General features: G+C 41.9%; 1 protein-coding gene across 3 annotated transcripts in view; it reads left to right on the forward strand.

Moving 5' to 3' along the window:
- NELL1 (neural EGFL like 1) overlaps nt 1–12,418 on the forward strand; it is an 821,103-nt gene that overhangs the window by 183,459 nt on the left and 625,226 nt on the right. For all 3 annotated transcript variants that reach the window (XM_003781182.2, XM_003781183.2, XM_003781184.2), the window contains 2 exons: nt 1,685–1,819; nt 2,803–2,905. In XM_003781182.2, coding sequence (XP_003781230.1) covers nt 1,685–1,819; nt 2,803–2,905 — 238 coding nt within the window. The remainder of the gene's footprint in view (nt 1–1,684; nt 1,820–2,802; nt 2,906–12,418) is intronic.

The raw sequence follows: 12,418 nt of genomic DNA on the forward strand, positions 1-12,418 counted from the left end.
GCGTTGTGGCAGGCGCCTGTAGTCCCAGCTACTTGGGAGGCTGAGGCAGGAGACTCGCTTAGCCCAGGAGTTGGAGGTTGCTGTGAGCTGTGATGCCATGGCACTCTACCCAGGGGGACAGCTTGAGGCTCTGTCTCAAAGAAAAAAAAAAAAAAGAAATTCTAACATCTCAGAGGAAAAGGATGAAATAAATAACAACAAAAAAAAATTTGGAATTACTCACTTCCAGTGAGTAGAGATGTTATGAGAAATTGAGAAGAGTGTTTATAGAACTCAGCCATAGTTAGTGCAGAAAGGTGATGGAAGTCATTATTCCTCAGGTTCAACTACTCTACCTGAAACATTTGCTCAGAATGTTTCTTATTTGCATTAAAGATTGAATCAATCTCCTGCGTGGGGAAAGTACTTAAGACATAGACGCATACATATGATTGAGAAGGAAAAACTGCTGGGAAAAATCTTAGGAAGCAGAATTACTTTTTTAATCATGGGGGTCTCTATCTAAAGAAAATATAAGAGGATAATATTGCTAGCTGGTTGAGTGACTCTTGGTATGGACATGACAACAGATAGATCATACCAAAGTATTATGTTTAAGGTTTTTTGCACCATATTTTTGAAGGCAAACTGGAGTGGGTTACATGAAAAGTGATTAGAAGAGAGACCTGGAGCCATATTATGAGGGGCTGTTGGTAGTGTTGAATGTGGTCAAGACAGAGATGAGGACAGATTAGCCTTAAATGTTTGAAGATGAGGCTTGCTCAGGATGCGTTCTGAGGAAAACCTTGATCCAGCAGCACAAAAGGAGAGATTGCATAGGTTAAACCAAGAAAGATGTTTCAAAATTCCAGAGCTAACAAAAAAAGGCCTTTCCTTGCAAGATAATAAGTGTCCCTCCACTGGAGATGTCCACACAGAAGCTCAATAATCACTAGGGGTTCTTGTGAGATTATTATAATCCCTTCTAATTGGAAGATTCTAAGACTCTATGATTAATGGTAATGATTGGGTGGCCTGGAAAAATAATACAATTTATTTCTTACAAAATCCCTATCTTAGCTAAGTTTGATTACCTCTCCTGACCTTCATCTGACCACCAAGGTTAATTCCTGGGACATTCCAGTTGAGGAATCTTGACGGGGGAGGCGGGGAAGGGGGGAAATGAAATCCTCTTGAGACTTCTGTTTTGTGGCTCCAGCTGTCCAGAATTCTTCATCAGAGAGCAAGCAGTGACTTCCTAGTTTGTAAACCACGATATTCTGTTTAGAAGAACATGGAGAGGATGGTGGGAGATGAATCTAAGTGCATTGGAGTTTCTGATTAAGTCTCCTGTAAACATTATAATGAATCCTTGAGAACATATCCATTATGAGTGTTTCTGTGTGGGCTTGAGCTGAAAGTACACACATTTATGAACACCCGCGAGGTTTCTGAGATACAGTTCAATGTCTCATTTGGTATTCATTAGACTGTGGGAGCCAATATGTCTTCAATTTAGAACAATTCTACCTTATTTAAGAAATCCCACAAACCAGAAAAACAGGTTCTGCTAAGGATCAGTGAACTACTCTGAACATCTTTTTTCTCTTTCTGCTTGGAATTTTTCTTTTCCTTTTTTCTGGTAGCCTTGTTAGGATGATGCAATGAAAGTCTAGAAGTTATACTTAGTAATTCTTGTTTGCAGCTAAATTATGCAGAGACAAGACTTAGTCAGTTGGAGAACTGTCATTGTGAGAAGACCTGTCAAGTGAGCGGACTGCTCTATCGAGACCAAGACTCCTGGGTTGATGGTGACCACTGCAGGAACTGCACGTGCAAAGTAAGCCCCTCCACAAATAAATAAAATAGCACCAGTTGTCAGGGGACAGGTTCAGGAATGACGGTGTAATCTAGTTCTTTAGTACGGAATGTTAAATTTAAGAAGTGTTACCTTTTTAAACAGCACTCGCTATCCGTCTGAGCAATTGTGAAGGGGTGCTGGAAAAGTGTCATTTGTTATATAAATACTTCAAAATTAAAATCTGCTTTCCATTGCCAACACATTCTAATTTGACTTAATATCATTGTTAAGTAACGTACTGTTTAGAATTTGGAATATAGAGAAAGAAAGGGGCTCTGCTGATTTCTAAGCAGGTGTTAGCTTTAGTCATAGTTAGAATAAATTTAAACAGGGGGGTTAATCAGACTCTAGGTGTTTTAATTGTATTTTGCAAGATATATCCATAACCTGTTTTAGAGAATGGCAAGGCATGCCCTCTCCCCAGCCCACAGCTTTCAGGATATCCATTATCCATCATCCATTATCCATTATCCATTATCCATCAGGATATCCTTCTTCATTGGTTTCAGAGAATTACAAAAGCCCCCTCCAAAAATTAGTATGGGAAACCTGTCCAGCTGAAATTACTTGATAAATATCTGGAGAATGCCATTGTTTGTCCAGGAAAATACAAAACAGATTGTTAGAGCCTCAGAAATGATTGACAGGGTCTGCAAATGTGTTATTTATGTTCTTGTAGAAATAGACTTTATGTTTTCTGCATAATCTATTTAGCCCACATGAGCAGGTGGGATGAAGCCAGTGATGTCTATCAGAAAAGGAATTGAGGTGGCATAGGTTCACTCGGGCTGGAGAAAGTACGTTATCTGTGGTGCTGGAGTGGACTGGGAATTCCTCCTACTGCTTATGTTTCCCCCATAAGGTTTCTGGGCTGAGATGTGAACTTTTATGACAATAGGATCTTTTCAAGAATACTTCTGAGATTTTTTTCCCTGTTCGTCCTTCCTCTCTTCCCTTCTCAGAGTGGTGTTGTGGAGTGCCGAAGGATGTCCTGCCCCCCTCTCAATTGCTCCCCAGACTCCCTCCCTGTGCACATTGCTGGCCAGTGCTGTAAGGTCTGCCGACGTAAGTACTGACCGAGGCTCAGAGTGGACCTCTGCACTTTGAGCTTTATTTCTCCTGTTTCTTTGGGGATGGACATTGATGAAATGAAGCATTAGCCATTGATGTAAGAGTAAATATATGATAAGAGGAGCCAGACTATTTGAATCACTTGCTACGTGGTAGACACTTAACATGGGTTGTTTTTTTTTCTTTTACATTTTTCCAACTCTAATTACTGTTACTACCCCAGTCTGTGTAGAGGGAACTTGTGTTCACAGGGGTTCAGTCATTTGTTCACGGTCAAACAACTGGGTAGGGTTGATCTGTAAGCCTACAGTTCTTAACCTCCATGGGCTTCAGTCCTCTCATTTTGAATAATCAAATTAAGGGACAAATTCTGTGCATTGGCTTTCATGAGGTTTTAGCTGGATTTTTTTGACATTATTGGGCATTTGTTAGGAATTTCAGGATGAAATTCAGTTAAAACCGAAGCAATTTCCTTCAACCTTGACGTGTCTGTGTTATATAACGATTTAAAAGTCTTTTTTCATTTGTATTGCAAAGGGCACTATTTCAAATGAAATCAGTGAAATGAACCTCAAGGCAGGCCATGAGAAGAAAAGCTATCATTTAGAATCCTTGGTGTGTGCCACATACTGTGCTGGATGCTTTCATTCTGTTACCTTAATGACTTGTCACCAGCAGCCCTTATGGTAGGCATTGTTATCCTCTGTTTTACTAAGAGCTCAGGCTTGAGAAAGTTAACTCACCAAGGTCACAAAGCCGGGGAGCGACAGAGTTGAGATGTCAAACTAATTCTGTTGACTGCAAAGCTTGTGGTTTTTTTCATCAGGTAATAGAGTCTCCTACAGAAGAGTTCTGGTGAGAGATGTGGCATCCTATGGATACTATTCACAGTCATTTTGTTACCCAAAGAAACACACCCATAGCAGTTGGTCCTGCAAGCAAAACCATTTTTGTTTTCTTTTAAACAAAAACAGCATGCAGCTAGTGGAAGTAGGGATAGCTGATCTGGTCCCAGCAGCCCAAATATTTGTTGAACTCTTTCAAAAGGAACTCTGGTTCTTCCTTATTTTCATGGTTGGCTCAGGATACCCATTCTGCAGGGTGTACACAGAGTTGGTCTAAAGAAGAGAGCTTTCTTGTTTCTGTTCCACAGGCTTTCGGACGTGTGTCTGGCAAGGCTGGTAGCTCATGGGTATTGAACTATAGGTAAATCTCATGATAGAAAAATAGTTATTGGTAGGTATGGATTATTTTCTCCAATCTTAATATTCTGTATAACAGCAGACAGAAATGTTGAAAAACTATTTGGGATTTGTTAAAAAAAAAATGGGATTTTTTAGTTTATCATTTTTTCTAATTTCAAAGTATTATGAGGACAGACATAGTTTTGGTCACATGGATCACTTTAATAATGCTTGAGTCATGGTTGTAAGTGTGACCATCACCCAGATGTTATTCATTGTACCCTTTAGGTAGGTTTTAACTCATGTCCTCCCTGCTCCCCCGGGCTTGATTTCCATTGAGTTTTACTTCCATCTATACAGATTCGTGCTCTTCAGTTAGTTCCAATTTATTATTATTATTATCATTATTCTTTTTGTAGAGACAGAGTCTCACCTCATCACCTTCGGTAGAGTGCTGTGGTGTCACACAGCTCACAGCAACCTCCAATTCCTGGGCTTACATGATTCTCTTGCCTTAGCTTCCCGGGTAGCTGGGACTACAGGTGCCCACCACAATACTTGGCTGTTTTTTTGTTGCAGTTTGGCCAGGGCCGGGTTTGAACCCTCCACCCTCGGTATGTGGGGCCAGTGCCCTATCCACTGAGCCACAGGTGCTGCCCCAGTTCCAATTTAATAGTGAACACATGTGGTCTTCATTTTTCCATTATTTAGATATTTCACTTAGGATAATGATCTCCAGTTCCATCCAAATTGTTGCAAACGCTATCCTTTTTCATGGCTGAGTAGTATTCCACAACATACATTATACCTTACCCCTGTTAGAATGGCTTTTATTACAAAGTCCAAAAACAGTAGATGCTGGTGTGGATGTAGAGAGAAGGGAAAGCTTATACACTTTGTTATGACTGCAAATTGGTATAACTTCTATGGAAAACAGAATGGACATACTTCAAAAAAAATAATAGTAGTTCATCATTTTGAGTTCCTGAACACATCTGTGAATATTTTCTTTTGGTAGTTGTTTGGACATGTGAGTAATAAGGCCTTCAGCTGTTTTGTGTTTTAACCTTTTGATATTTTTATTATTTATTTGTTAATTTTCTTTTTTTAAATTAATTTTTAATGAAAATCATAACTGTATACATTATGGGTACAATGTAATGATTTGATATGTAATATGGAATGCTTAAATCAACCTGATTAACACTTCTGTCACCTCATTTACTGCTTTTTGTGGTAAAACAAAGGTTTAAAATTTACTCAGTTATTTTGAAATATCTCCTTGCATGAGGCACATTTAGTGAGATCCCACCAAATGCCCTCCCTTCTCCCACTAGTTACCCTCCCCTCACTAGCCTCCCTCTCCCTTCCACCCCTTCACCTTGCTAGAGTACATTTGTGTTTTATGATTTGTATGAGTGTGTAAGTGTTTATATATATAACTGTAGGCTGTATGATAGTTGGGTCAGAGATGAGATTAAGAAGGAAATCATCAGATTTTTGGAACAGAATGATAATGAAGACACAAACGATCAAAACGTGTGGGACAGTGCAAAGGCACTCCTGGGAGGGAGATATACAGCATTAGAAACCTTCATCAGGAAAACAGAAAGAGTCAGCAACCTACTAGGCCATCTTATGCAACTGGAAAAGGAAGATCAGTCCAACTTTTGATATTTTAAAATGTTATAAAAGCAACACACTTATGGGCAGCACCTGTGGCTCTAAGGGGTAGGGTGCTGTCCCCATATGCCGGAGGTGGTAGGTTCAAACCCTGCCCCAGCCAAAAAAAAAAAAAAAAAAAAGCAGCACACTTATTGTATAACATTAGAAAACAGAGAAAGATAAAGACCAAGATAAAAAATTCACCCAGAATACCACCACTCAGGAGCAAATTACTTTGGAAAGTTTAGTGATTTCATGTGCCTTACATTTTTATGTGTGGATAGTTGAAGTCAAGTTGAGACGATTGTATATTCCAGTTTGTTGACTTACCATCATCACTGACATGGAATACTATTTTTAAAAAATTCTGTGTAAGCCTCATTTTCATGAGCTTCATAGTTTTATTACATTGTTAGGCTGTTGCGTAACTTTTTCAAAACGATTCCCCCATTGGTACATATCTAGGTTGTTGCTCATTTCTTACTATTACAAATTGCTCCTCAATAACCTGTTTTGCATGGAAAACACACATTTTTCTTTATTTTTGTGTTTTGTCTTTCCTTAAGATACAATTCTCTAGAATAGAATGGGCCCAAGACTGACATTTTCAAGGCCCTTGATATATATCACTAAATTTTCCTCTCACTAGACCTGGGAGGGTAGTCATTTTTATTTATTTTTGATAGTTTGGAGTTTTAAAAATTATTTCAGAAAGTTGCCCAATGTTACCAAGATGTTGACACCCACCAGCTAAAACGTCAGTGTGGGATTTTTTTTTTTTTTTTTTTTTTTGCCTTTGTGTTAAATTCACAGCCATTTAGTTCAGTAGCATTAATTTTCTCAGCGGTTCCAACTTGTAGTTTGGTATATTCAGAGTTTAATAAAGTGGGAATACAAATAAATTATTAAAAACACTGCTCGAGAAAAACTTACCAAAAAAAAGATACAAGGCACCTCTGATAATTAAAAGGTTGAGAGCCTCTGGGCCAGAGGGCTTTCATTTCTCTCTAGTTTTCAATAGAAATATGCAGGAGGCAATTACTGCATACTGGTGCCTGGTTGGAATAAAGATGAAGGGGCCCTCCCCGCTTTAGAGGAGCTCACTTTTGAGTTAGAAACATGGTTTACAGTGTCCAGAAAAGTAAGTGCCTGGATGTTAGAGATGCTGTGTAAGGAGCACTGGTAGATTCAGAGCAACAGCCTGGGAAGGTGGTGGAGGATGCTGGTGATGGGCTTAGGATGTGAAGCCAAGTTAAGTAGTGTTAGCCTTCTAGAAGATGTCTTTGGTGAGTTGAGCAGTGGGTTGGAGAAGAGGAGAATGAAGGCACTTAGAGGAGAGTCTGACACTGGTTGAAGGAATTTCTTGAAGTTCTCAAATGTTTTCATGTCAGAAAGATGATGGAGAATATTTACTTTGGTTGTCGCCATCAAATAGGATACCTATTTGTGAAGTAATGCATATACTAATTAGCTTGATTCAGCTATTCCATAATGTATATGTATTTCATAACATCAAGTTGTACACCGTAAATATGCACAATTTGCATATCAATTGAAAAACAGTCTAGAAAAAGGACAAAAAATGAAGTGTATTGTGTATGCATACCGTATCATTGAATCTTGTCTTTTAATCTCTTAATAATTTGACAATCTGCATTATTTTGTTTTGATTGAATTGTTCTATTCACATTTAGCATTGTTGATAGTTAAAACAACTATTGTTTACGTTTTTTCTTGGTTCAGTTTTTTATTTTGATTTTTTTTTTCATTCTTTATTTCTGGGCAGCTGCCCCATGTAAAATTTCTCAGATGTGAATTAAAAAAAATTTCTTACGCTTCTCTCTGGGTTTAGGTGGGGCAGTATTCCAGGAACGCTGAGGAAAGGTATTGATCTAACTCAGAAAGAAGGGAGCCCGTAAATAAAAGCAAATTGTTTTGTCTGCTCGCGTAGTAAGTGTTCTTGCACTCGTCATGGCCTCAGGAACCGCAATACTTTCGTATCTTTTGGAAGTAGGAAAGAACTTTATCTGAGCATCTATGAGGGTACAGAAAGTGGTGCAGGAGTCTCATTCCTTAAACATTCATGGGTGTCTGTTCTAGTCAAGGCATATTTGGCACGCCTTGCTGCACACTAAAATCTCCTGGGGGGGGCTGCTTCAACTGGTCATTCCCAGGGCCCCACCCAGCCCTACTAAATCAGAATCTCCAGGCAAGGATATCTCGAAATCCATATTCTTTAGGTAGACACAGATTTGAGAACTCCCAAAGAGGGAAGAGAAGAAGGCAGATGGAGAACAAATCTTTCATTTATAAAAGACAGCATTTGCAAAGGAGAAGAGGTGGCAGAGGGCAAAAGCGAGAGTGTGTTACGTAAACTCAGGATTTTTTTTTAGGTGAGAGGTAGAAACAAAGCTGCAAAAGTGGCTTGGGGATGGATGTTGAAGATTGTATTCCATTGAAGTCTTTCAGTCTTACCTTACTGGGGTCCCTCTCCCAAACACTGTTCTGGACACAACAGTGGATGCATGTGGCTCATTTGCTCTGTGTCAGCCACTGTGCTGAGTCATTTTATGTGCATTCGTTCATTTAATTCTTCCAGCAACCTCAAGTAGGTTCCCCTGTCATCCCTGTTTTATAGATGGGGAAGTGAACCGTAGAGGAGTTACTTGTCCAAGGTCTCTCAGCTTTGGTGGAGTCCAAATAAAGTTCAGGTAGTCAGGCTCCAGAGCTCACGCTCTTACCGGTCTGCTCTACCCATTGCTTTCCAGGGAGATGCACACGTTTTTCCAATAAGGAATATTATTTAACATGAACACGATATAAGATACAAAGGTAGCACGGAGGAGTGATCAATTCCTTGTGTGTGTGTGTGTGAGGGGAGAGAGAGAGAGGGAGAAAGAGAGAGAGAGGGAGAGGGAGAGAGAGAGAGAGAAACTTCATAGGTAAAGCTGAGCAGGGCATTGATAAACAAGTAGGAGTTTATCAGGCAGGCAGGAACATACCTGCCAGAGGCAATCACACATGCAAAATCACGGCAATGAAGCAGCATTGGTTTGGGGACTTAAAAGCAAGGTTTTCAGCCATGGTTGTGGCATAATCAAAGACATGCTTTTTGGCCGCTGCATCAAGAGAGCTAGAGGCAGGGGGCTGGGGGTGGGATTTGGGCATTTTCCAGGTGGAGGTGATGAGACTGGCAGGCAGACACTGCCTGGGGAGATGCAAAGGAAGGGATGGACGTGAGTGACAGCCAGAGGACCTGGTGCATGATAGATTCTCCACACACACAGTTTTGCATGAGACAAATGAATCAGGGACTGAGCGTCTGTGAGGGAGCAGTTGGCAGGTTTTGAACCAGAGCCTGTGGGAGACTCATAGTGTGATTAACAGAAATAAGACAGGTGGAGGAAGTAGTTTGGGGAATGAAACATGCCATTTGGCGTGTTAGAGTTGGAGATGCCTGAGGGACAACTAGTTTGATGTAGGTGTCTTGCTCGTAAGAGGTGATACACATATCTGATGCCAGGGCTGTGTACTAGCTCAGCGAGGGAAGAAGGATCCTTGGGTGTTCAGCCCCTCTGATCTGCCACTCGCCTTTAAAGTGTAAAACAGAGTGCTGATTTTGACATGCTAAGCTGCTGAGTGCCAAGGGATGGCCGGAGTGTGTGTGGAGTACAAATGCCTAAATAAAGACAGAGAAACCTCACATCCACATCTGACAGAGGCATCCAGCCGGACCTGTCAGTTGTTTATTCAGTGGGCACTCAAATGGCAAAAGTGTCCAATCATTGCACTCGAGAAATCAAGGTCAAATTTGAAGGGCCAGATGTCTGTGGGTGTGAAAAGATACAGCGGCGTAAGTCTCTCTTTATATGCCCACTACATTTGTTTCTGGCATGATGGAGAAGTGTGTTGGTGCCAGGTTTCAATTTTGTGGTCGGGCACTGTGAAATATTCTAGTTTGCATGTCACCAGTGTGATATGAAGTGTGTTAGGTATTCATTTACATTTCTACTTAAACTAAAAGCTATTGGAATGGAGTCCCAAATGCCCCAGCCAAAGGCACCAGAGCCTGACTTACCTTATGCTTGAATTTACTCAGACATCAAAAACGAGCCTTTTGGCGATAGATGGAGAGGTCAGGTAATGAGGACTGATGTTAGGGCAGTCGCAGAAGGAGGGGCATTGTCAGAGAAGTGGGGGTGAGTATGAGAAAGCAGGAGAAATTCTTGTGACCTCCAGTGGTGATCCTGAAATTTGCCCTAAGATAACTTCATGGGCACGTATGTTCTGCACCAGTGCCAAAGTTGTAAATGGCTGATACGTGCGGGGCCATGTCCGTACTATTCATCTGCCCCCAAACACCCTCCTGCTATGTGAGGACGTGAAGTTCAGTGGACATTTAATTTTTATACCAGACAGGTGGATTTGAGGGATGGACATGTCTTCATATGTGGTACGAATGCAAATAATGAGACATTCTTATCGCCAAATAGGAGTTCTGGGATGAATCTGTCAAGGAGGGAGAAAGGGATTGGGCAAACATTTTAAGACAGAGCAGCAGGCATGTTAATACCATTGTGGGACCAGCAAGGGGCAAAGGAGAAAGAAAAGTCTATTTCTTTGCTTCCTAGCCTGGGCCAAGAAGCAGATGGTGGATTTGACAGCAGTGCACTTAGCAGAACTGTCACTCTGGAGCGAGCCACCTTGCCAAGTTGGAAGCAGCTGCGTTGGGGAGTGTGGAAATTTATTAGACAGGAATTCCAGGAGTTGGAGACATGGTCTCCACATGCAAGTAAATTTGGGAATCTGGATCATCATCAGGACCAACAAGTCACACTGATTTATCTGGAAGATTGAGGCTTAGAAGATGATTAAGGATAGCTTCTTATTTAATGAAAGAAGGAAAGGTCCTATCTAGAAAACTATATTTATCCTCCACTTTCTTTTTATATCACTTTCAATGTTTAAAGTTGCATTGAACAGCCCAAATAACCTCTGATTTGGAGATCAATAAATTTGACTGTTTTTTGTGACCAGCTAGATGCTCATTAATTCTGTAACTATTTATTATTGCAAACAATAAGTCCAGAGAGGTCCTGGACTTGGGGCTGGAGATAAAATTATGAAAAGACATAGTCCCTCCCCTCATGGAAGTTGCTGTAGGTGTGTGTGGGGGATATAATTAAATGGGCAAATAGGATACAATGTGACATGTGCTCAGTTAGCGCTGGGTCCAAAGTGCAGTAGAAGCGCAAAGCGAGGGCAACTAACCAATGTTAGAGGTCAGGAGTAACTTCTTGAGGGAAGTCAGGCCTAAGCTGGAACTGATGTGGGTTGGGAGGCTGCTGGGCAAGGTGGACGGCGTGTCCTGCAGGTTTGGGCAGGGAGTGGGGTTGCTGTTCCCAGGGCAGAGAGCAGCATGTGCAGAGCCTGGAAGTGAGAGAGAAAGCATGGCTAGAGCATATGTGGAGGTGTGAATGCCTGGGAGGGTGAACTCTGAAGCTTGATATAAAAGGCCGAGCAACATGAATGGCCCTGTGAGCTACTTAAGGAATTTGCACTTTATCCTGGGGGCATTAGGGAGCCATAATAATTTTAAGCAGGGCTCTTTAAAAAATATGCCTGACTGTAGTGTGGGGAAGGATGAAAGAAACCTGAGACTAGAACGTGGGAGAGTTAGGATTTTCTTGTACGCCAAAGCAGAGACATGACACTAGCCTGAATGGAGACAGTGTCTGGGGGCAGAGGGTGGGGGAAGAGAAAAAGCAGATTGACTTGCGAAATTGCAGAAGGGAGCGCTGGTAGGATGTGGGCACTGACCAGACAGGGATTGAGTAAGAGGGAGAGCTTGGAGGGCCTCGAGGCACTGGGGAGTGGATGCTGGATGGGTGTCCATGCCCTTCACTGAGGGAAGGACAGAGGAATGGAAGGTTTGGGCAGGGAGTGGGGTTGCTGCTGGTCAGGTTCTGAGAAGAAACAGACTCTTAAATGGTGATTTGCATGCACTGTGTTAGGATGTGCTCTCAGGATCAATTCTGGCAGCGAAGGAAGTAGAACTGGGCAGAAGAAGTTGAGCTGCGAGGGTAACAAGAAATACCTCGATCACTGCTACGGGCTCTCTGCTGCTAGACTGGCCTTTCAGAGTTGTTCTGAGTTAGCGCACAGGGGCCAGGATTTTGACCATCTTTATCAACCACTTGTTGGATGTGGGCTGCCCTTGGAAGGGGCCTTCACCTTGGGAAAAATGACCCTCTACAGCCTAGGATTAGTCCTAGTAGAGAGCTGTTGGTTGCCAGGTGTCCCAGCAGCTATAGGAATGTGTCCTTTGGTCACATAGAGGGATCTGGGTAGTGAACTACTGTATCCACTACCAGAGGGTGGCTGAAAGGAAGGAGATTAGACCAGTGGATCACTAAGATTCCTATATACTTGATCTTTCTTTTCCTCTCCTCTCACCTTCCTGTATCTTCCTTCCCTTCCCTTCCCTTCCCTTTCCCACCTCTACTTTCCCCTCCCCTTCCCTTCCCACCTCTACTTTCCTCTCCCTTTCCCCTCCCCTTCCCACCTCTACTTTCCTCTCCCCTTCTCCTCCCCTTCCCACCTCTACTTTCCCCTCCCTTCCCCTCCCCTTCCCACCTCTACTTTCCCTTCCCTTCCC

This window comes from Otolemur garnettii, unplaced genomic scaffold (genome assembly GCF_000181295.1).
Source record: "Otolemur garnettii isolate 467f Iridium unplaced genomic scaffold, OtoGar3 scaffold00001, whole genome shotgun sequence".
In the NCBI taxonomy this organism is placed as follows: Eukaryota; Metazoa; Chordata; class Mammalia; order Primates; family Galagidae; genus Otolemur; species Otolemur garnettii.